The sequence below is a fragment of the Oryx dammah genome, unplaced genomic scaffold, assembly GCF_014754425.2.
Source record: "Oryx dammah isolate SB20612 unplaced genomic scaffold, SCBI_Odam_1.1 HiC_scaffold_27, whole genome shotgun sequence".
NCBI lineage: Eukaryota > Metazoa > Chordata > Mammalia > Artiodactyla > Bovidae > Oryx > Oryx dammah.
The window spans coordinates 10,338,649-10,360,990 of record NW_024070211.1 but is presented as its reverse complement, the minus strand read 5'-3'; the positions used below and the strand labels follow the sequence as shown (position 1 = coordinate 10,360,990).

General features: G+C 53.3%; 1 protein-coding gene across 7 annotated transcripts; it reads left to right on the top strand.

Annotated features, from left to right (window-relative positions):
- Positions 1 to 1,313: 1,313 nt before the first annotated feature.
- On the top strand, positions 1,314 to 21,322 carry FGR (FGR proto-oncogene, Src family tyrosine kinase). 7 transcript variants are annotated; one of them, XM_040229788.1, is made up of 13 exons: positions 1,314 to 1,476; positions 9,117 to 9,179; positions 10,139 to 10,371; positions 10,845 to 10,947; positions 11,698 to 11,796; positions 15,491 to 15,594; positions 16,035 to 16,184; positions 16,866 to 17,021; positions 17,148 to 17,327; positions 18,081 to 18,157; positions 18,393 to 18,546; positions 19,324 to 19,455; positions 19,564 to 21,322. In XM_040229788.1, the coding sequence occupies exons 3-13, from the start codon at positions 10,152 to 10,154 to the stop codon at positions 19,770 to 19,772; spliced, it is 1,584 nt and encodes a 527-aa protein (XP_040085722.1). In that variant the 5' UTR covers positions 1,314 to 1,476; positions 9,117 to 9,179; positions 10,139 to 10,151; the 3' UTR covers positions 19,773 to 21,322. The 7 variants fall into 7 exon arrangements, with proteins under 7 accessions (XP_040085722.1, XP_040085724.1, XP_040085719.1 ...); XM_040229790.1 differs by having other exon boundaries at positions 9,110 to 9,179; positions 10,142 to 10,371; XM_040229785.1 differs by having other exon boundaries at positions 9,110 to 9,179.
- Positions 21,323 to 22,342: the final 1,020 nt, after the last annotated feature.

Sequence of the window (22,342 nt, the reverse complement as noted above, 5' to 3'; positions counted from 1 at the left end):
AAATGAGAAGCCAGACCTTGAAGGATGACAGAGCCTGATAGATTGGGGTGGGGGGTCCCCAGGGGCAGGGACCAGTCCTTCATGTCTGTGGTCCCTAAGCCTGACACCTGACATGCAATGATAAATATCTGTTTGTTAATTGAACAGGTGGAACAATGGTCAGGCAGGAAGTACTTGATGGTGGGAGGTGATAGGGTCCAGCCAAGGTGAAGCCACCCTCCCCAAGTCCCTGCACCTCCAGCTCCTCCCCTGTGCCTTCCTCCCCACTCTTCCTCCAATATGAAAGGCATTCTTACCTGTACCCGACTGTTCTCTGCTGCCCCGCAATCATATTGAGACAATTCACAGGCATCCCTGCTCACACACAGAAACCCACATGCCTACATAATGCGTCCCTGTTGTTGATTCCAAAATTGCAGTCATCGTGTTCATTGCCTACAACCACACACTCACACATCTGTGCTTACGCCCCCTCCCGACCTCCCCACCATATCCCAACACACATACTTCTCCACCAAACAGCCCTTCCACACACATCTCATCCTCCCCTGACAAGAGAGATTCTGGTGGTCCTGGCTGAAGGCTGAAGAAGTAACAGTGGTGGAAACTGAACCCCAGGTTGAGGGGAGGGGCATCGAACCCTACTAGTTGGAAAGGCTAGAACTGTTGTGATAGAAATTGCTATACTTAGTTTTCCTAAAAGTCGGGGGTGGGGTGGGGGACACCTTCCTGCTTGCTCAGTGTAGCGGAATGACTGATTCCTCTGAAAAGCAGAGAAGGGTCTTCTGCTCCTCCTCGCTGTCCTAGAACCTTTCCGGTGCCCAGTCTCCAAGGATGGCAGAGCATGGTGACTGGAGACCTAGTGGCTCTGATAACAGCAGCCTTGGGTCAACTGGCTGTGAAAACTCGGGTGAAGGCCTGTCCCGGTGTGGTCCTCGAGTTTTCTCAGTTGCAAAGGCCAGAGAGCAGAGCAGTGGTGGAGAAATGCCCCCTCTTAACCTCAAATGCAATAATTCTAAATGAGCAGGTGCTTCTGGGTGTGAGGAATCTGCCCCTTTGAAGGGGGTCTCGGGGAAGTCTGTGCTTAGGGTTCAGGTCTGGGGAGAGGAGCCGGGGTGGGGTCGGGGTTGCGGGGGGAGGCCTGGGAAAGCCGAGCAGCGGTAACTCGGGGGAGGTGGGAAGCGGGGGCGGGAGGGCCTGGGATGTAAGGGCCCCTCCCCGCTGCCGCCGGGCAGCTGGCTTGGGGCTGGGGCGTGACTGCAAATTCTCCCCGTCGCCACCGCCACCGCGCGCGCCGCCGCGGCTGCAATAAGAGAAGTCCGAGGCGGCTTCCTCCTCCCTGACCAGAGGGGCCCGCGGTCAGAGGCGGGCAGCACCCCCGTTTGCTCGCCCCCACCCCTGTCGGCACTCGTGGCTGCTGGGAGCCCCGGCCGGCTAGCCCCGGGGTCAGTCAGAAGCGGTCTCGCCTGGGACCAGGTAGGAGCCGTCGGGGGAGCTGGAAGGGCCGGCGGTGCCCCGCCCCCAGTCCCTTCGTGCCTGGGAGGAAAGGGGGACGTGGGGTGCGGAGAGGAAGCCCTAAACCTGGGGAGGGGAGCTGAGGGCGTTGAAGGCCAAAGGGTCCTCACCCCGAAAAGGACATAAGAAGGAAAACGGAGGAACCCTGGAAAGTGAAAAACTGATACAATCTGGGGAGAGGGCTGAGGGAAGGCCGGGAAAGTAGACTAAAAAGACGCCCCCCAAAAAGATCTGGTGGGAACCTGCAAAGACGAAGTTGGGAAGGGGCTGAGTCGGAAGAGGGAAACTGAGGGGATCCTCAAAAGGGTTGAGAAACTAAAAGAGACCTTGAAAGTGAGAATCTGGGGAGAAGCTGAGGGGTCTGGAAGAGAAGAACGACTTTTAGGTGGGCGGGGAGGGGGGTCTGCCAAAAAGGAGTCAAGGAAAACCGTTTCTGGAGGACGCGGAATGTGGGTCGCAATCCCGAGGGTCCAGGAAGTCCCTCTATCCGGAATCGGCAGAAGTCGGAGGTGGGGTGAGGCCAGCGGCCGGGAGGGCAGGGGAGGCTCTCACAAGCGCCCCCCTAGACGCTCCAGCCCCGCACAGGTGGGCGGGTCCCGGCTGGCGAGGGGACTACTGCAACGCGCCGGAGGCGTGGGTCCTGGTTTCCTGGGGAAGTCCCCGCCCTCGGCAGGGATGGGCCTCTCTGGGTGCCCCCTCCCCTCCCGCAGCGGTGATCTCGGTCCACGTTCCTCTCGGGATCCGGGAATTGCTGGCCGCCCCGACGGAAATCCTGCCTTTGACCGCGATTGCCGGGAGGGGCTGTCTCCATGGTAACAAGAGGGCGGAGGGACAGAGCCCAGCGCTGGGCTGCCTCGGGGCTCAGCGCCCGCGCTGCCCTCCGTGGTCTCCTCCCCCACCCCAATTTTGAGTCCTTAGCTCGCGGCGAGTTGCGAGGCCGAGGAGTAAGGCGTGGGTGTGCAAGTGTTCAGGGATCGGGGCTGTAGGGGATCTGCAGTCTCAGGGTCTTAGCCAGACTGGAACCTTGATTGCTATGTGACTTTCGGCAAATTATGGGGCCTCTCTGGGCCTTAATTTCCTCATTTGCATTGTGTAGGAAATTATCCCTGGCCCTACCCAGCTTCCATCCCCCAGCTTATCTCCAGTCGTGGGACTCGGGTGCACTAAGCTGTTTCCCACACCCCCCACCCCCCCCCCCCCACCCCCCACCCCACCCGGTGTCCTGTAGCCTCTTCAGTTTCTCATAAGCATAGAGCTGGACCAGAAAGCCTGACAGGGCCTCCAGGGACCAAAACACAGGTGACTTCTCATAAAATAAATATTTGTGGGTCTGTTGAGGCCCCATACTGGGAAAGTCAGCCAGTATGAGACTGTCCTTGACCCTCCCCCGCTTTTTTTTTTGGTGATTTTTGTGTGTGTATGTTTATGATATAAACACTGGTTTGTCAGCAAGTTTTGCTCTTCTCAATTCCAAATAATGCAAAGTTCAAGAATATGCATTTTATTGAAACTTCATTTTCTTTTTTTAAATTGTTTTATTAAAAAAAAAAAAAAGTTTGGTCATGCTGCGTGGCACATGGGATCTTAGTTCTCCAACCAAGGATCAAACCCATGCCTCCTACATTGGAACCGTGGAGTTTTAACCTCTGGACTGCCAGGGAAGTTCTGAAACTTCATTTTATTGAAACCAGTGATCCCTGAGTCTTTTGATATCCTTCCGTCTGTGAGTGTGGTGGTGGGAGAGCGAGGGTCTGTTCCCACTTCTCAGATGGGAAGATGGAGGTTCAGGAGTGAATAACTGACAGGTCAGCAGTAGGGACCCAGAAGCCGGGCATCCTGTCCCTGATGTGGTGAAGGATGTAGACAGAACTGAAGCCTACATTCCCTCCTCATCCCTACCAAATTCCGTTGCCCTCTGGAGAGGAGAGGGAAGCTGGGTTGGGGGGCGGGGTGGGCAGTGGTGAAAGAACATATGGGTTTCCTGGGCTGTGTGGCTGGTTCTTGCTTTCCAGTGGGTGTGAAGCTGTGAGTGAGGGTGGAGAGTGTTTGTGAGTATGGTTTGGGCTTTGAGTGAATGAGCGTGAGCATGTGAGCATGTGTGTGGGTGTTTGGGTGTTCTCTGCAGCCACCTGGGGCTGATGTGGCAAAGGAAGTGGCCAGACCTTGGGAGGATGGGTAGGGGGACCCCGGGGCTGGGGAAAGAGGACCCAGAGCCCTTCCTGCACAGACTCAACCAGGCTGGCTTCTGACTGGACCTGGGGAAGGGGACTTCCTGTCTGGGCACACTGTGAAATTCAGACTCCTACTCCTTCAGTTCCCCCTGGACCAGCTCATGGCTTTCCATCCCCCAAGAATCTCAAGTCCCTCAAGATCTCTATTTTAGAGGCTAACGGGTAGGTTTTCAGCAACCGATGAGAAAACACTTATACCCACAAGAAGTGAAGAAAATTCAGCTGACACGGTGAGGACCCTGTGGAGGGAAAAGCTAGTGTGGCCCCTCCTTCACCCCCACACACTGGCTTTACCAAAGTGAGAGAATCAGAGCCGGCTAAAGTGATAGAATCAGAGCCGGCTATGTCTTCTTAGCCCCTGGGTGTGATAAGGCCTGAGTGATGTGAGATGGTTGGAGGTTCTATGAGAGATGAAGGCCTCAGTGAGGGAGATGGCGGCTCAGGAAGGGCACTGGAGCCAGGGAGGGGTGGAAGGTCTCAGTGAGGAATGGAAGCCTTCATCAGAGGGTCAGGCCTTGGTGAAGGATGGAGTGCGGCAAGCCTGAGACTCGGGCCTGCCCACCGGACCAGCCTGAAGCCCTGAGGAGAAGCCGGAACTCTTGCTGGATGGTGGTTTCCTGCCCCTGTTCAGTCCCAGTTCCCTTTTGGTGAAATCCCCCAGGCGGCTGGGCTGGCTCAGCCCTCCCACCTCACCCTGAGCACTTCTCTTTCCTCTCTGCCTCGTCACTTCTCCTCCCTCGGCCTTGGAGGGGGCTTCCTCAAGGGAAGGGGTGAGAAGTGAAAGTTCACAGAGCAACTACAGGGCCCCCAGTGCTTTCAGGGGCTTGACCACAATTGAGACTCAGGAGCAACCCCAGGAGGCAGAGATTTAGATTCCTATTTTCTAGGCGAAGAAACTGCAGCTCAGCGAGAAGTGAAGCGACCTGCCTAATGTCTCAAGTCAGGTAGAATTTGAGCCGAAATCAGTCTCCAGATCCCACAGATACTTGGCAGAAGTCAGGGGGGAACAGGCCATCCTGTGTCTACATGAAAGCCCTGATGTGGTGTTGGCAAGTATAGACAGAAGAAAAGGATGGGTGCATCTGGGGCTCCTGTGTCCAGGAGGAGGGGTGGGAGGTGGGCAGTTTCTCCACTTTATGGCCAGCTGCCATATATATGGCAGGGGTGGTATGATCAGTTGTCCGGGGACTGGGTAGGAAATATGACATTCACCAATCAGGGAGAACATGATCCCCCTGCTCAGCTTTGGAGAGCACAGCTGGGAACAGAACTCTGTACTTGAATTAATAGTCCTGGCTTTGAATCCCAGGTCTGGCTGTTTGACCTCCAGCAACTCACTTCCCCTCTCCACACAAGAGAGAGGTAGACAGATAAATCATCCCTGGGGGCCCTTGTAGCTTTGCTGCTTGTGATTCTCAGCCTCCCTTAACCACACTGGCCAAGAGCCTTCCTAACAACTGCACAGAAGATACAGATGCAAAAACAGATGCTCAGAAGGCTGATGTCATTCAATCAAAGCCCCAAAACTTGGGAGGGCCACACAGAGGGAGAGATGCTGAAGGTGGGAACACCATGGTCCAGGATTGGACCTCAGTTCTGACATCCACAACCTGATCTTGACCCAGATCAGACTTTGGAAGCCAACTCCTGTCAACCAGATGTCCAAGAGGCCTGTTTATTAACAGACTCAAGTCCCTGCAGTGACCAGAACACTTGTGGCGGGTCTCTGAGCCACTCCCTTTGTAAGCAGGCAACCTATATCAGCCCCGAGAAAAGACAGACTTGGATTCAGATTCTAAGGGCTATTGAAAATCGGTGGTTGCTGAGAGACCTTGGGCAGGTCACTTCCCCCTCACTGGGCTGTAAGGAGGATTCAGGGTGTGTAGCACGGGGCTTGGCACTCTGCGGGGGGCTCATGAAGGTACATAACTGCATTGCTTTCACGAGGACTTCAAAATACAGCAGTGCTTATGATGGACTTTGGAGCCAAATTGCTTGGGGTTGTGTTTTAGCTTCCCCTTATTCACTGTGTAGATAGTCTTTGGGAAGTTATTTAACACTTTTGTGACACAGTTTCCTTATCTATAAAATAGGGGTAATAATAAAACCTACCTCATAGGGTCACTAAATGAGATCAATCATGGGACTTGCTTGGCACTGTGCCAGGCACAGAGTGACGAGAAGTGAACGTTGCTCAGTCGTGTCTGATCCTTTACAGTCCCATGGACTGTAGCCTGCCAGGCTCCTCTGTCCATGGAATTGTCCAGGCCAGAATACTGTAGTGAGTGGCCATTCCCTTCTCCAGTGGAATCTTCCCAACCCAGGGATGGAACCCAGGTCTCTCGAATTTGCAGGTCTTTACTGTCTGAGCCACCAGGGAAGCCCCAGGCACAGAGTAGGTGTTTAATACTTTAATGTTTTAAAACTAATAGTTATTTACCTTCCCACCCGCTTCCCCAGACTTCTGGAAGTCAAATTATGCTCCTAGGCATTGGTAGCTGAGATGAGAGCTAGCCTTGGACAAAGATTCCTGGGGGCTGTTTCCATGCAGATGCTGGGCAGAGAGGCCCCTCCGTGTTCCCTTTCTCTTTTGTCTGTCTTTGCCTCTTTAGTTCTCTCTGTCTCGACCCCTCTCTTTCTCTGTCTGTCTCTGTCTCGCTGCCTCTCATTTCAGTCTCTGTTTGTCTCTTTGTTTCTATCCGGCAGCGGTATGCTGGAGCTAGCTACCTAGTACCGGCCCTGGGGAGCTGATTCTGCAAATCTTTTTCCAGCCCAGCATTCAGCAAGTCGCTTCAGTAACTTGAAATCAGCCATGGTGGGAATATTTACACCATGGAAATCAGCAAATGCTACAAATCTGGGCCGTTTTATTCCCCCTTTTCTTTTAAGAGTCAGTGTACCAGCACACCCTCACCCCTGCCCCCCCGCCCACACCGTCAACCTTGCCAGGGCTCTCCCTCTGCCTCCTTCTTGGAGGGTCTCTGAAACCCCTCCCCATTCCAGGCTTGCAGAATTAGGGGATCCCCTTAGGCTGACTTTTAAAGGTGGGAGTAACAGGTACCTGTGTATTGTTGGAAGTGGCAGCATCATGTCTAAGTGGGAACTCAAGAGATCGTATAAGTTTGAAACTCTTATCAAGAGGAGCTCTGTGTAGATCTGTGACTGGGGGAGGGGAGGACTACATATATCTCTGGGTTTCCCGGTGGAGGCTCAGTATACGGGTGTGTGCTTGAAGGAATGGCTGGAATCCTCTGTGTCTGTGACCAGGCAATGGAGAGAAGTGGTTCAGATCCTGGAACCAAGCGCCAGGATACCTCATCTGTGTGGCCTTGGGCAAGTTTCTAAACCACTCTGTGCCTTGGGTGCCTTAGCATTAATAATAATCCTTAACTTTGTAGAGTTGTCGTGAGGATAAAATGAAGTAATATGTATAAAGTGTTTAATGTAGTGGCTGACACAGAGGAAGGCTATAATGGGAGAGGCTCTGTGTGTGTGTGTGTGTGTGTAAATGGGTGAAGGCTGAAGGTGTGTGTCTATTCATAGATGTCTATGTCTGTGAATCTGTACAGAGGAGCTCAGCGAGAGAGTCCATGTGAGGCACTGTTGTGTAGCTGAGGGGACGGGGTGTCTGAGAGTGTGCTGGGAGGGCTGTGTGTCATCTGAGATGTGCGTGTGTCTTCCTGTGAGAAGACCTCCATTCTCACCCTGTAGGTTGTGTTTTCCTCTTACCCCCATCTGTCCCCTGGGTGCCTGAAATCCCCTCCCTTGGCTCAAGATGCCCCTCCTCCACCTCTGCGTCTATTCTCTCCCTGAGCCTAACCAGCCCTGTAGCCCTTGGAGCCCTTCAGACAGTGGCTTCACCCCAGGGGAGGGGTCCTGAGGTCCTGAGGTGAAGATCTCGGCAATGGCTTGGTGAACAGGGGCTATTTTGGAGCTCAAACCACAGCCCGCCTCATAATTCACCACATGGGTGTCACCCCTACACATACATGGGAGAACGGTCGCAGCGGAGCATGAGACAGGCTGGTGGGTCTAAAGCGGGGATCACAAGGCACTGATGTGACAGAGCCATCAGCCAAGCAGCTAGATCCAGTGATCCAGGAAGGTTTCCTGGAAGAGGTGAGTGGTGCAGGCTGGACAGGTGGGGCAGGAGCCATAGAGAGGAGAAGGGAACCGGACTCAGGAGTCGAGAAAGGCAAGGCGGGACACCTGTCCTGAGGGTGCTCTGGGAGAAATGAAGGCACACCGGGTTGGCCCCACCCTAGAGCTCACATCCGGAGAAGGCAACGGCACCCCACTCCAGTACCCTTGCCTGGAAAATCCCATGGACGGAGGAGCCTGGTAGGCTGCAGTCCATGGTGTCGCTAAGAGTTGGACACGACTGAGCGACTTCACTTTCACTTTTCACTTTCATGCATTGGAGAAGGAAATGGCAACCCCCTCCAGTGTTCTTGCCTGGAGAATCCCAGCCTGGTGGGCTGCCGAGTCAGACACGACTGAAGTGACTTAGCAGCAGCAGCAGCAGAGCTCACATCTGAGGAAGTCGAGCCCCTTCCCCGGCAGTTCCTCTCTGAGTGTTGCAATGGCAGAGTTTCTGGCAGGGTGTGGAGAGCCCTTGCTCAATGACCCGCCTGCCTTGTCACTCAGAAGACACAGCTACCGGGAAAGCCTTGGCTCCCTTGAGGGCTCCCCAAGGGACCTGGTGGTCCTGACTTCTGACCTGGGCCTTTCCGTGGTGTGGAACAAGCTCTGGAGGTAGGTGTCCATCTTCCCTTGGCTATTCAATGTAGTCCTGGGGCTGCTGGGGTTTACCCAGACCAGAGAGGGGTGCCAAGGCAGAGCTCAGAGGGAGGGCTTGGTTTTAGGAGACAGTGACCAGAGGCCTAGAGGGAATTGAACAGGGCTGATAGAAATCCTGTTAGAGACCTGGATCTAACCCAGAGATGTGTGTATGTGAGTGTACGAGTCTGTGAACCTGAGCGGGCAACCTGTGTGCAGGTGCGTGTGCACGCGCTGCCGTGCCGCGGAGCTTGGGCTCGCGTGAGTTGGTTGTGTTGCCGTGTGCTGGTGCTGCTGAGCCCGCTCGGCAGGGCTGCGCTGTGAGTGTCGCGGGTGACTGTTCCGCCGTGTGTGCTGCTCGGGTGCCGATGTGTCAGATGGAGACGAGTGTGAGAGGGCTGGTGTGGGTGCTGGGTCTTGTGTGAGGGTGGATGATTAAGTGAGCCATGGAGGCCAGGAGGAAAAGGAAGGAGGAGTCCTGTCGGGGCAGAGCCCAGGCCCCTGGCTTCCCTGGAGAGGATGCGTGTGGGCATCTGGCCGCCAGAAGCCTGGCAGGGACTTCATCTTCCGTGTCCTCTGTCCAGCCCTCAGGTCTCCGGCCCCTCCCCAGGACCATGCCGCAGCCCCACTGACGCAGCAGTAGAGGCCTGAGGGGTGAGTGGGGGCTGAGGGCTCCCCGGGTCAGGAAATGGGGTGGCGGTGGCCTTTCTGGGCCCCACAATTCCTCACAGCCCCTTCCTCCTACAAGGGCCCTGTTGCTAGGTAACAGATGGGGAAGCGAGAGTGAGGCAGCTTGAAAGGCCAGAGGCTGGACCCACGACAGGAAATGGCCTTGATCCCCCTCTGCAGGGACTCTCCAGGTGCAGGCACACAGGCCTCACACACACTCACACACAAACACGCATCGGCACACAGACATGCGCACATGCACAGACATGCACATACCCACACGGACTGACGCAGACCTGCACACACGGATACACACGTGCAGGCAGGCACAAATACTCCCACACAGGGCTACATGCACGGTCATGACACACAGATGCACTCACTCACACCCACCTGCAAACACAGAGACACACACATACACGCTGACACAGAAACGCATGCATATGGACACATTCCAACAGACATGAGCACACAGAGACGTTTCATACAAGAACACACTCACATACACACAGACATAGACATTCACAAAGAGCTGCCTAGATACACACAAAGACACGTACCCACGAGCAAAGTCACAAATACTAAGAGACACATGAAAGACACACACACACACACGTACAAGCACTCTGAGGGGGCTCATAGAACCCCAACACACTGAAGCAATAGGAGGCAAAAACATATACATAAACACAGAAACATCTCGAAACAGAAAACCAGTCCTGTGGAGGAGATATATGCTCTCCAGAAACACTAAAGCAGCTGCGGCGGAGGACAGAATGGAGACCCTGCCCCCCTTTATCCCTCACTTAGGGAGGACTCGCCCCCTCAGTTCTGAGTGAGGCAGCTGCACGCCTCTGCACACTGTATGTCAGTGTGCATGCAGGTGTGCCTAGGGTGGCATGTCTCACATGGACCCCTGAGTGAAGCATGCCCCCCTTCTGTAGCAGGGCACCTGGCATGGGCTGTGTGTTCTGCAAGAAGTTGGAGCCGGGGGCCAAAGAGGATGATGGCCTAGAAGGGGACTTCAGGAACTATGGGGCTGCAGACCGCTATGGCCCCGACCCTACTCAGAGCCGGCCTGCATCTTCCTTTTCCCACATCCCCAACTACAACAGCTTCTCCCCTCAGCCCGCCAGCCCCGCCTTCCTCGATGCGGGCACCATCCGGGGCATCTCAGGTGAGGCCAGGGGGCTGGAGGCAAGCACTGACTGGACCCTCACAGGACCTCAGGGGAGAAGAGACTTGGCCTTGTCCTTCGGAACCTCCAGGATGACTTGGGAGACACAGCCCTGCTTTTAGTGCACAGTCTGAGGGAGCCCGTCCAGCCCTACCCTCAGGAACTCCCATCTGAGGGGCAGACAGAGCTCTGCTCCCCGTCTGACGAAAGGACTCTGAAGACAGTTACCAGTGGGATGTCTGCATGGTGGGGGAGAGCAGAAGGGACTCACAGGGAGCCCCCAAGGGAGGAGGGATGAGCTCGATGGTGTCCGTCCTGAATCCATAGGGTCCAAATCAGAAATCCACTGGGTTCCAAAGACCTTTGAGCTCCAGGGCACTGCCGCAGTGGAGAGGCAGAGCGTCTGTCTGAGGAGCAGGACTCTGGGGGTGCAGCCTCCGGGGGCCCTCTGATGAGTAACCCTGACTCTGCAGGGATTGGGGTGACCATGTTCATCGCCCTTTATGACTATGAGGCCCGAACGGAGGATGATCTCACCTTCACCAAGGGCGAGAAGTTCCACATCCTGAACAACACGTAAGTGATCAGGCCCCCCAGCTCAGGACTGGTCCTTGTCCTCGGGAAATGCCAGTCTAACTGGAGAAAGAGACAGGACAATAACAATCTCTGGGTAACTGCTACTATGTCGGGGAAGCCTGAGGAACTATACGCATGGAAAGAGCACCAACCACGGCCTCTAGGGTAGCAGCGATCAGGGCAGGCTTTCTGGAGGAGATGATTTCTAAGCTGAGACTAGAAAAACGAAGAGACTTTGAAAGAAGAGGTGACAAAAAAGGAAGAGAGTTAGAATGAAACTAAATGATGACTTCTGGAAACCACCAAGTGGTTCAGATTAGGAGGGTCATAAAGTCTGAAGTGCGGAACAGATCCTGGAGGACTGGGTGGGAACAGAGTCTGCAGGGCTTTTTAAGCCATCTTGAGGAGTCTGGATTTTATCAAGAAGGAAATGTAGCCATTGGAGGGGTTTTTAATGGGGAAGTGACCTAGTTAGCTGTTCACTGCCTGCCCAAACCCCAGCCCAGCTGAGGTGCCAGAAAAAAACGCCAGGAGGCCCAGATGTCCCCACACACACTCCTTCTGCGGGGAAAAGCTCCCAGGGCAGCTGCAGTGGCTGGGGGCAAAACAGGCAAAAACCCTGGGGGTGGTGTGTTCCGGGTGAGGGGTTGGCAGGGCCAGTGTTCGCCTGATCTTTGATGTGACCCTGCCTGGCCCCATGGTGCCCCAGGGGCTAGGTTGCCAACGAAACCCTCTGTTCTGTGTCTCCAGCGAGGGTGACTGGTGGGAGGCTCGGTCCCTCAGCTCCGGACACACTGGCTACATTCCCAGCAACTACGTGGCCCCTGTGGACTCCATCCAGGCTGAAGAGTGAGTAAAGTAGGGGGACGCCTTAAAGGCAGGGCTCTGGAGTCCAGATTTCAAGCCACTCTTGAGCAAGTCGCAGTTACACTTTGAGCCGGTCTTCTTATCTATAATCCAGTAAGGTCATTGTGAGGATACCATAAGATAAGAGAGATGATACTAATAGTAGGTAATATTATCCAGCATGCACCATGTTCTAAGCACTATTCAGAGTGCTTTCTGTTTACTAACAAAATCGATTCTTTGTAGTCCACCAGCCTTCTCCATCCATGGGATTCTCCAGGCAAGAATACTGGAGTGGGTTGCCATTTCCTTCTCCAGAGGATCTTCCCAACCCAGGGATTGAACCCAGGTCTCCCACATTGCAGGCAGATGCTTTAACTTCTGAGCCACCAGAGAAGCCCTACTAATACTATACTGGTTTACAAATGAGGAAACTGAGGCAGAGAGAAATTAAATATCCTGCCCAAGTTCACATGGCTAGTAAGTACATGGAGCTGGTATTTGAACCCAGCTAGTCTGGCTACATTTGCTAAGTGTTATATATTTATGAAAGTGAAAGTTAGTCACATAGTCGTGTCCAACTCTTGGGCAATCCCGTGGACTGTAGCCTGCCCAGCTCCTCTGTCCATGGAATTCTCCAGGCAAGAGTACTGGAGTGAGTTGCCATTTCCTTCAACCCAGGGACTGAACTCGGGTCTCCTGCACTGCAGGCAGATTCTTTCCCAACTGAACCACTAAGGAAGCCATATATAGATATATATTCTCTCAGCGATAACAACTGTGTATGAGCTTTTTAAAACACTATGAAGTGCTAAACACATAGAAGGAGACATTACTTAGAATTAATTCTGTTAAGCAATCAGAGAAATATCATTTTTTAATACCCTGATGAAATTGAGATACTATGATGGGTACTTTACATACCTTGATTCATTTAATTCTCTATAGATACTATTATTATCCCATTTTAAGGATGAGGAAACTGAGGCTCACAAACACTTTTTAATCTAGCTTCACATATACATCCATATATAGGAAAAGTAGAGATTGGAGAGACTGCAGAGTGAGAGTCACCAGGACTTGGTGACTGATTTGCCGCTGGGCTGTGGGAAGTGAGAAGAATCCAAAGTGACCCACAGGCTTCTTGTGGAGCCAAGTAGGTGCTGTTTGCTAAAGTGGGGAGCCCAGGAACAGGTACAGATACATGAGAAGGGGCTTGTGAGGTTGAATTCATGGAGAGGAACACCCACAATTAAGTCAGCAGTTAGATTAGGTGTGCTTTGCATGAGAGCTGCCCAGCCCATGCTAAGCCATGCGCCTGAATTAGCCCAGATGAAGGGGCATCCTTTTCTAACTAGTACTGAGATTCCTTAGTTTGCTGGCTGTGGCTCTTGCAGAGGTCACGCCTGGGCTCGGGTGGAAGTTCAGGACTCTTCAGAGTAGAAAGAATCATCAGAGCTGCACAGAGGTATGAAGGAAGAAAATGAAAGAGACTGGTCCTAGGACCCAACTCTGGAAAAAGCCGGGCGTGAGGGAGAAGGAGCTGTTGGCAGACCAGGCCAGGCCAAGTCAGAACAACCAAGAAGGCAGAGGGAGGTTTCAGGAAACGAGAGAGGGACTGTCAGAAGCTGCCACTGGATTTGGCAACAGGGTTGACCTTGGTGAGACATCCCTCCACGTGATGTGATGGTGGAGGCCAGACAGCAGAGCCTGGGAGGGAGTGGGAGGTGAGGAAGCAGAGACCCAAGTGTGAAGGGCTTTTTCAAGTGAAGGAAGGTGAGAGATACAGCAGAATGTTGGTGGTAAGATAGAACTTAGAATGGTTTCCTTTGGGGAAAGAAGAAGTATGGCCACATGTAGGGGCTGGTGGGATGAAGAGGAGGCAGATGTGGGCTGGTCGGTGGGGGAGAGGTGTCCCTGAGCAGAGGCCAGTGGACAGGCTCCAGAGCTCAAATGGCAGGAGGCCTTCATCTGGAGAGGGTGATAGGAGGCTTCTTGGAGGAGAGGAGGTAATGAGGCAGGTGAGAGATCTGGGGGTCCACATCTCAGAGGCAGTGTCGTGAAGCTCTGAGAGGTGCTCCGTGCAGCGTCGTGGTTAAGAGCGCTGTCGTGGTTAAGAGTGCAGGCCTGAGAGCAGACAGCTTGGGTTCCTATTCTGGCAGCACAGCTTAACAGCCGTGTAGCTGGGTAAGTTGCTTAACCACTAGGTATTTCAATTTCCTCATCTGTCTAATGGGGGTTAATAACAGGACTTATTTCACAATATTGTTATAAGAATGAAATGAATACACACATGTAAGACAGCAGAGCCTGACACAGAATAGGTGCTGTTATTGTTATGTCAATGATTAAGGAAGTAGCTAATGTCAAGGTGTGAGGAGGGGGCAGAGCATTGAAAAAACTTGAGAATGTGATCTGTCTACACAGCTTCTCCTCTCCCCACCCTGCCTGTCTTCCTGGACACTACTCGCTAATGCCTTTCCTTGTTCCCCAGACTGTGCCTGGTAACCAGGTGTGGCTTGACGTCCCAGAGTTCACTGAGACTGCCACCTCCCTTAATTTGAAAACCGTGCTCCTTTTAATTCAGCCCAAGGTGACCACAAGCCTGAGTGATCAAATGACACCTGAGTCTTCTGTGGCACCTATGGTCATTTGGCTCTCCTCCCGCTGTAATCCCTCCATCGGTTCAAGGCTACAGCTCAGTCCCAGGAAGTATATACAAGAGACAGCAGGAATGCTTGAGGTCTGAGTTGAAGTTGAGACTTAGAACAACAACCAGGCTTTAGAGAGTGGAGGGAAAGCAGCAGTCAGAACTGGGGAGTTGCAGTCCAAAAGAGGGAAAAGGGGACTTCCTGGTGGTCCAGTACTTAGGACTCAGCGCTTTCACTGCCTTGGCCTGGGTTCAATCCCTGGGGCAGGGAACTAAGATCCTGCAAGTCACGCTCTATGGCCAAGGGGGTTAAAAAAAAGAAAGAAGAGTAGCAGAAAAGGGTGTTCTGGATGCCAAATGAGGAAAGGGATTGAGGAGTATGTGGAGGGAGGAATCTGAGTGACTGCGTGGGTTGGTGAGTAAAGAAGTAAAGGGTGGAAGCAAAGGTTTTAGATAGAGCTCATCAGCTAGCCTTGTGGGCAGGTCAGTTCCCCTCTCTGAACCTCAAGTTCCTCATCTGTAAATGAGCCTATGGAAGGAGCTGTAGTGACCCCCTGATGAAGTCTAGCAATTTTAATTCAAGAGAAACTCAGAGAGGAGATTTCCCTAGTGGCCCAGTGATTAAGAATCCACCTTCCAATGCAGGGGACAGGGGTTTGACCCCTGGTCCTGGAGCTGAGATCCCACGTGCCACGGGGGCAGCTAAGCCCATGCATGCAACTCTTGAGCCTGCCTTCTAGATTCTGTGAGCCCCAACTAGGGAGAAGCCCTCCCAGCGAAAGGAAGATCCCTTGCAGCCAAATAAATGAATAAGAGAGAAACCCGGAGAGTGAAGAGGAGAAAGCTAAGCTTCACTGGGCACCTCCTGTGTGCCAGGCATGCTCTGTGTCCCTGCTTTGTGATCCTCCTTGTCAGGCTGCAAAATGGGTGTGTGATCCCCATTTCCTGGGTGAGGAAATCGAATCTTGGCTAGTGAGGTGACTTTTCCTGGGAGGCTGAGTTGGGGGTTGAGCCAGGTGTATGATTCTTGCTGGCCTTTCCCAACAGGTGGTACTTCGGAAAGATCGGGAGGAAGGACGCTGAGAGGCAGCTGCTCTCCCCAGGGAACTCCCGCGGGGCCTTCCTCATTAGAGAGAGTGAGACCACCAAAGGTGAGGGCTCTGCCACTGCCCACCCAGTGGGGGCAGCCTAGCCATTTGGGTGGGGCTAGGAGCAGTGGTCTTCCCTTGTGGCTCAACTCGTGAAGAATCTGCCTGCAATTCGGGAGACCTGGGTTCGATCCCTGGGTTGGGAAGATCCCCTGGAGAAGGGAAAGGCTACCCACACCTGTATTCTAGCCTGGAGAATTCCTGTATAGTCCATGGGGTCACAAAGAGTCGGACACGACTGAGCGACTTTCACTTTCACTTCACTTGCAGGAGCAGTGGGGTGGGGCTTGGGACAGGGTTGGAGGGACTGAGCTAAGATGGGGACTGAGTTCAAGGGGTGTGGCCATCCAACTTCAGAGTCCCCAGCCTTTTGGGCTTCCCCAGGCTTCCTGACTGGGGCTGGTGAGGAGGAAAGCAGACCCAAAGGTGACCCTTGCCCACAGGTGCCTACTCCCTGTCCATCCGGGATTGGGACCAGACCAGAGGCGATCATGTGAAGCATTACAAGATCCGCAAACTGGACACCGGTGGCTACTACATCACCACGAGGGCCCAGTTTGACTCCGTGCAGGAGCTGGTACAGCACTACCTTGGTGAGGGCCGCCCTTCAGGTTGGCGTGCATTTGAGATTCCTGAACCAATTGGCTGAGTCTGAGGTGCCCAGGGAAGGGAAGGGGCTCCCAAAGCAATCGTGCCTGGACCAGAACTAGAACCCAAGTGTCTGGACGCCTGGCCCAGGATCCTGCTCTGTAAGTTTCCAGAGGAAACTGAGGCATGAAGCTCTGCATGGCTGGAGAGCGCCTCTCTAATGTCTGAGCTGAGGAGGAGACTGAATGGACCTGACTTGGAGGATGGGCTCTAGGGTGGAGGAGAAGGTTAGCATCCAACCCTGGTTTTTGCTTTGGTTGGTTAGGCCAAGCATGGCTGTGTGGAAGGGCGAAGGCTTCGTGTCCACACCTTTGTCTGGAATTCCCAAGTCCATTTCCACCTGTCAGAATCCCATCTTATCCTTGGAGGCCCAGCTGGAGGCCACCTCTCATGGGAAGGCCGTCAATCCTTACAGGAATCATCTCTCCCTCCGGTGCCACCTCCTTCCCTGGGCACCAACATGTTCACCTACTCAGTGGGCTAGGTTGCCCTCTGCCCTGGCCTGTGACCCTCAGCTGTGCCCTAGTGCCTTTTAACTGGTCTTGGAGGCTGGGGTGGGGGTGAGGAATATGTGGAGCATCCCGGCCGGTCTTTGACCTTCAGCTTCCCAATGCCCCACTGCCCAGAGGTGAACGATGGGCTGTGCCATCTGCTCACGGCGGCCTGCACCACCGTGAAGCCGCAGACGCTGGGCCTGGCCAAGGACGCCTGGGAAATCAGCCGCAGCTCCATCACGCTGGAGCGCCGACTGGGCACCGGCTGCTTCGGGGATGTGTGGCTGGGTACGGAGGTCTCGAGAGCAGGGGAGGGGCTGTGGGTGCGGTGGTGGTGTGGGGGATCGGGCCCGAGGCCGGGGCGAGGGCTGGATCGGCGGGGAGCTGGTCCAGACAAGCCTTTCCACGCGACAGGCACGTGGAACGGCAGCACCAAGGTGGCGGTGAAGACGCTAAAGCCGGGCACCATGTCCCCGAAGGCCTTCCTGGCAGAGGCGCAGATCATGAAACTGCTGCGCCACGACAAGCTGGTGCAGCTGTACGCGGTGGTGTCCGAGGAGCCCATCTACATCGTGACGGAGTTCATGTGCCACGGTGAGGGGCGGGGTCAGGAGGCGGGGTCTGGGAAGGCGGGGTTTTCAGGGGGAGTCCCAGTTTAAGGTGGGTGTATCTGGGGGAGGAACCGGGGTGGCGATTTGTGAAGGGACGAGGAACGCTGGGCAGAGTCCGAGTGAGGGGCCCCGGAATGAGAACAAAAACACTGGAAGTTTGGGCGGGGGCCAAGTTAGCCAGGGCGGGGTCTGTGCCCGGGGGCGGAGCCTTGTGGGGCGGTCCAAGACATCTGGGCAGAATAGGGTTGTCGGTGGGAATACGGTCTGGGCGAAATCCGTGAGGGGTGGAGGCACCTGGCGGGATCCCGAGGGGGTGTGTGTGGGGGGTTGGGGGGACGCGGATCTAGGGTGAGAGGACTGGGAGCAGGGGGCGGGGCCAAGCGAGAGAAGGCACGCCCAAGGCTGGGAGCAGGGTCTTAACTGCTGCTTTTCTTTCTTTCTTTTTTTTAATTACCTTATTTTATTTGGAGGATAATTACTTTACAATACTGTGATGGTTTTTGCCATGCATCGGTATGAATGGACCATAGGGATACCTGTGTCCTCTCCACCCTGAAGGTCCTTCTCGCCTCCCTCCCCACCTGTATCCCTTCAGGTCGTTGCAGAGCACCAGCTTTGGGTGCCCTGCTTCCCGCATCAACCTCACACTATTGGTAACACATACGTTTGGGTGCTATTCTCTCAACTCACCCCAGCCTCTGCTTCTTGCTGCTGATTTTCTGAGTCCTTCTCCCAGGTAGCCTGCTGGAGTTCCTCAAGGACCGGGAGGGCCATGTCTTGAAGCTGCCCCACTTGGTGGACGTGGCAGCACAGGTAAGCTGAGACAGCGCTTTTATCTCTCGGAGCCCCTCCTAGCGTCCTCCACAAACCCCTGGGTCCTCCGCACCCAGCTTGCTCCTGGAAGTGCAGCCCCAACGCCTGGACCGTCTGTGCGACCTGAGGCAGGACCCTGCCCCTCTCTTTGGGTCTCAGTCTGAAAAATAGGATTTTTCAAATGATCACTTACACAAATATGGTGTCCTCATCTCTCTGTACCTTCGCCCCCCAGGTTGCTGAGGGCATGGCCTACATGGAGCGCATGAACTATATTCACCGTGACCTCAGGGCAGCCAACATCCTCGTCGGGGAGCAGCTGGTGTGCAAGATCGCTGACTTTGGGCTGGCCCGACTCATCGAGGATGACGAGTACAACCCCCAGCAAGGTGCCCTGCCTCACCCCACCTTCCAAGAGCTCCCCAGTGCACCAAGGGGCTACCATGGGGCCCCGCCTCCTCCCAGACCATCCAGGACACTCCTACTCCAATATAATATAAAAGGCAACTCTGGGTTCAAACCCAGCTCCTCCACTTACCAGTCATGTGGCCTTGGGCAAGTCACTTAACCTCTCTGGGAGCTGTCTTTTCTCACAATGGGATTCTCAGTGAACAATCCCAATGAAAATACTCAAACAATAGATATTTATCAAGCACCTCATATGTGCCAGGCACCTCTATAAATCTCGAGTGAAAGACCATAGAGTGTAATAGCAAAAACGCTGTAGCCAGAATGCCTGGGTCTGAATCTTAGCCACTTGAAAGTTGTTATGATTTGGGCAAGTTATTAACTACTTAGTGCCACCTTTTCTTCTTCTACACAATAAGGATAATAATAGTAAAGAAAAAAAAATAGTAATAAAACTCACAGGGTCTTCCTGAAGGTTAAAATGAGTTATTGCATGTAAATTGCTTAAAACAGTGCCTGGCACATGGTAGAGGCTATACAGGTGTTAGCTATAATTATGATGAGAATTATTACAATGTTTGCAAAGTGCCCAGCAGTATACTACACTCTTAGCAAGTTCTGGCTAGATACCAGGTCTTTCCTGTTGTGCCCAGAGACCTCTGTGCTTAGGGTTACCATTCCCAAAGATGCCATTCTCTTAATCCAGCTATTCCCAGGGATTTCCTCACTAACTTTCTCTTCTCCCTCAATCTCTCTAGGGACCAAGTTCCCCATCAAGTGGACAGCCCCTGAGGCTGCCCTCTTTTGCAGATTCACTATCAAGTCAGATGTGTGGTCCTTTGGGATTCTGCTCACTGAACTCATCACCAAGGGCCGAGTCCCCTACCCAGGTTTGCTGGGGGATGGGGAGGTGGGATGGTGGTCATGGGAAGAGCTTCTTCCTAGTTGCTTCTTCAGGAGGGGCTAGGCCCTCTGACTGACGGAGCCCTACCTTCCAGGCATGAATAACCGCGAAGTGTTGGAACAAGTGGAGCATGGCTACCACATGCCGTGCCCCCCAGGTTGCCCAGCATCCCTGTACGAGGTCATGGAACAAACCTGGCGTCTAGACCCAGAGGAGAGACCCACCTTCGAGTACCTGCAGTCCTTCCTTGAGGACTATTTCACCTCCACAGAACCCCAGTACCAGCCTGGGGATGAGACATAGCCTGATTGGGCATCAACCACCTCTCTGGGGGTGCCCGCCAACCCCTTCCTATTCCTAGGGCTCTGGTCCCAAAACCCCCAGGCCTAGAACCCTGTAGAGTCCTAGCATGTCAGAGCAAGCAAGTTGCTTTGGGTTCATCTAGGGCAACCTGTTCATTTTAAAGATGGGACAAATCGAGGCTCAGAGATCATCCCTCACCCACTCTGGCCCCAAGCTCTATCTCTCCTCTTCCCACTTAAGCCCCTACATGCCTTTAGCTTTCCTACCTGTGCTCCTTCCCCCGCAAAAAGGAATGCTGAGATTTTTTTCTAGTTATTTATAAAATTGTATATCCTCTCCCTCACTTAGCTCCTGTCTCTGCTTTCCTACCTGTCAACCCACCCTGGTCCAGACCCCCAGAATTCACCTACTCAATTCTCTCATGTCTGTAAGTTACAAACACAGGGAAAGTCTCTGGCGGATCCCTTTCCCACTGGCTGGATGCTGTAGTACACGACCGGGGTCCAAGCCCAGGGCGAAGGAGAGGGTTGCTGAGGGCTCATCACCTCTCTGAATCATGTGTGTGTTTACTGATTTTGTAAATAAGAAGAGTGATCATATGAATCCTTGAGCCATGAAAATCTTTTCCTGTGGGAGGGACGGTGGTCTGTGGGAGGTGAATGGGCCCGCTTTAGCTGCTGGGAGGAGGAGGTTAGAGAGAGCCCTAATGGCTGCTAATCACAAGGCACCCAAGGTGTGTTCTTGGACACCCCAAAGTCCTGAATCTCATCTTCATATGAGCTCAGGATGAACTGAGAGATGGATATAGAATCAAGTAACTGGAGATCAAAATATCCCCTTTATTACTGATGTGGCTTTCAGTCTGCATGCAGTGGTTTCACTAAGTCTTTACTTGATTTCAGCAGATTTACTGTTCATCACAGGCACCTCAGCAGAACCTCAGGCCTCCTCCACTGAGGTGGGGGGAGGACCACAGTAGGTCCTCTGAAGCTCCCCAGAAGGGACAAGGGTAGGGCTGGATGGGCAGAGGCCTGAGAGTCTAGCTCCTTGGATTTCACTTGGGACAGCTCTGCCCCCAAGGGGCTTTTGGAGAGGTTTGGAGGCAGTTCTGTTAGTCACAGTTATGGGGGGGTGGGCTCCTGCTGGCATGCTATGGACAGGGAGTGGGGTACTTAACATCCTGACATGTACCTGTGCAGTGAAGACTTGTCCTACCCCCTGGGTCCCCCTTTGAGAAACTCCTGCAGCTGATGTGACTCTGGGTGGAATCAAGAACAGGGAATAAGAATTTCCCCCTCTCCCATCAAGAAGTGTTGACCCTTAACTTACTAAAAGAATAGCCAGGGGAAAGAGCCTGGGAGTTGGGAATTACAGCTATGCTTGGCAAACAGTGACTAAGTATTGGCTCTGTGAAGGGCCCTTTGCTAGGCAGGAGCCTGGGAACACAGACCTGAACAAGATCTGTCCCTGTCCTGAAGGAGTTCATAGTCAGGCTGGGGAGAAATAGTAGTAATAATAATAACTCATTTATTAAATATCAGCTGAATGCCTGATGTGTTTATGGTCATCTTTTCATGTAACAGAGTCCTGAATCTGGTTCTATGATTAGCACCCCCATCTACAGGTGAGGAAACTAAGGCCCAGGGATTACCTGATGTACCAAGGTCACACATATATATGAGACAGAGCTGGGATCTGAACCAAGGCCCATGATCTGTCTATCAGACCTTGCTACCTCTGGGTTTTGGGAAAGGATCCTGTCTGCCCCAGTGGATGCTTAGGGGATGCTTCTGTCTCTAAATATTGGTAGAAGGATTCCCTGGAAACTCCCCAAGTTGAGTGACTCCCCAAAGGAACAGGCTGAGGTGACCAGTGCAGATGGAGCTTTCCCCGCGCTCAGCCCTCTGCTAGGGATGGCTGAACCGGAGCAATAAGATGCAGAGAAGCCAAATGGCTGCCTAGAGAAGCGGTCACAGTGCTGGGAGCCTTTGCTTTGCATACTCCAAGTCTCAGGGGCCAAGGCTTCCAGAAGGCCATGGTCTCTGGCCAACGAAATTCACAAGAACCTGATGTTTAAATCAGAGACGCAGTGTTTCCACTTGCCGTGGAGTAAGCAAATAAGAGCACAGCTCTGGAGCTGTGGTGTCATGTCGTGAAACTGGCCTCTACCACTTGCTGATTGCGTCATGTTGTGCAAGCTATTAATCGCTCCAAGCCTCAATTTCTTCTTCTGGGAAATGGCAATAAAACGTACAATACATATTAGTTGTCTTTGTCGCTACCATTTACAGATCATTCACTCTATGTGAGGCATCCTACACACGCATGCTGCCATTTAGTCCTCGGAAAGTCTTATGAGGAAATAGCTATTATATCTTGATTTTACCAATAAGAAAACTGAGGCACAGTGAAGTAGTCTATAGGACATCAATGGCAGAGCAGGGATTTGAACCAAATCCTCTGACTCCAAAATCAGTGCTCTTAGTCTCTAGAGTCTTTTCTTGGGACTAGAATATTCCTGTCTGCCCCCAAGGGGCTCTGCCTGGTACCTGGATATCCATTTAGTTTAG

What these genes read in the sequence shown, in the direction of transcription:
- FGR (XM_040229788.1), top strand. Translation starts at nt 10,152, where the DNA reads ATGGGCTGTGTGTTCTGCAAGAAGTTGGAGCCGGGGGCCAAAGAGGAT. An exon ending in CGAGTACAACCCCCAGCAAG is followed by an intron (nt 18,547 to 19,323) that starts GTGCCCTGCCTC and finishes CAATCTCTCTAG; the next exon opens with GGACCAAGTTCCCCATCAAG. An exon ending in GGGCCGAGTCCCCTACCCAG is followed by an intron (nt 19,456 to 19,563) that starts GTTTGCTGGGGG and finishes CCTACCTTCCAG; the next exon opens with GCATGAATAACCGCGAAGTG.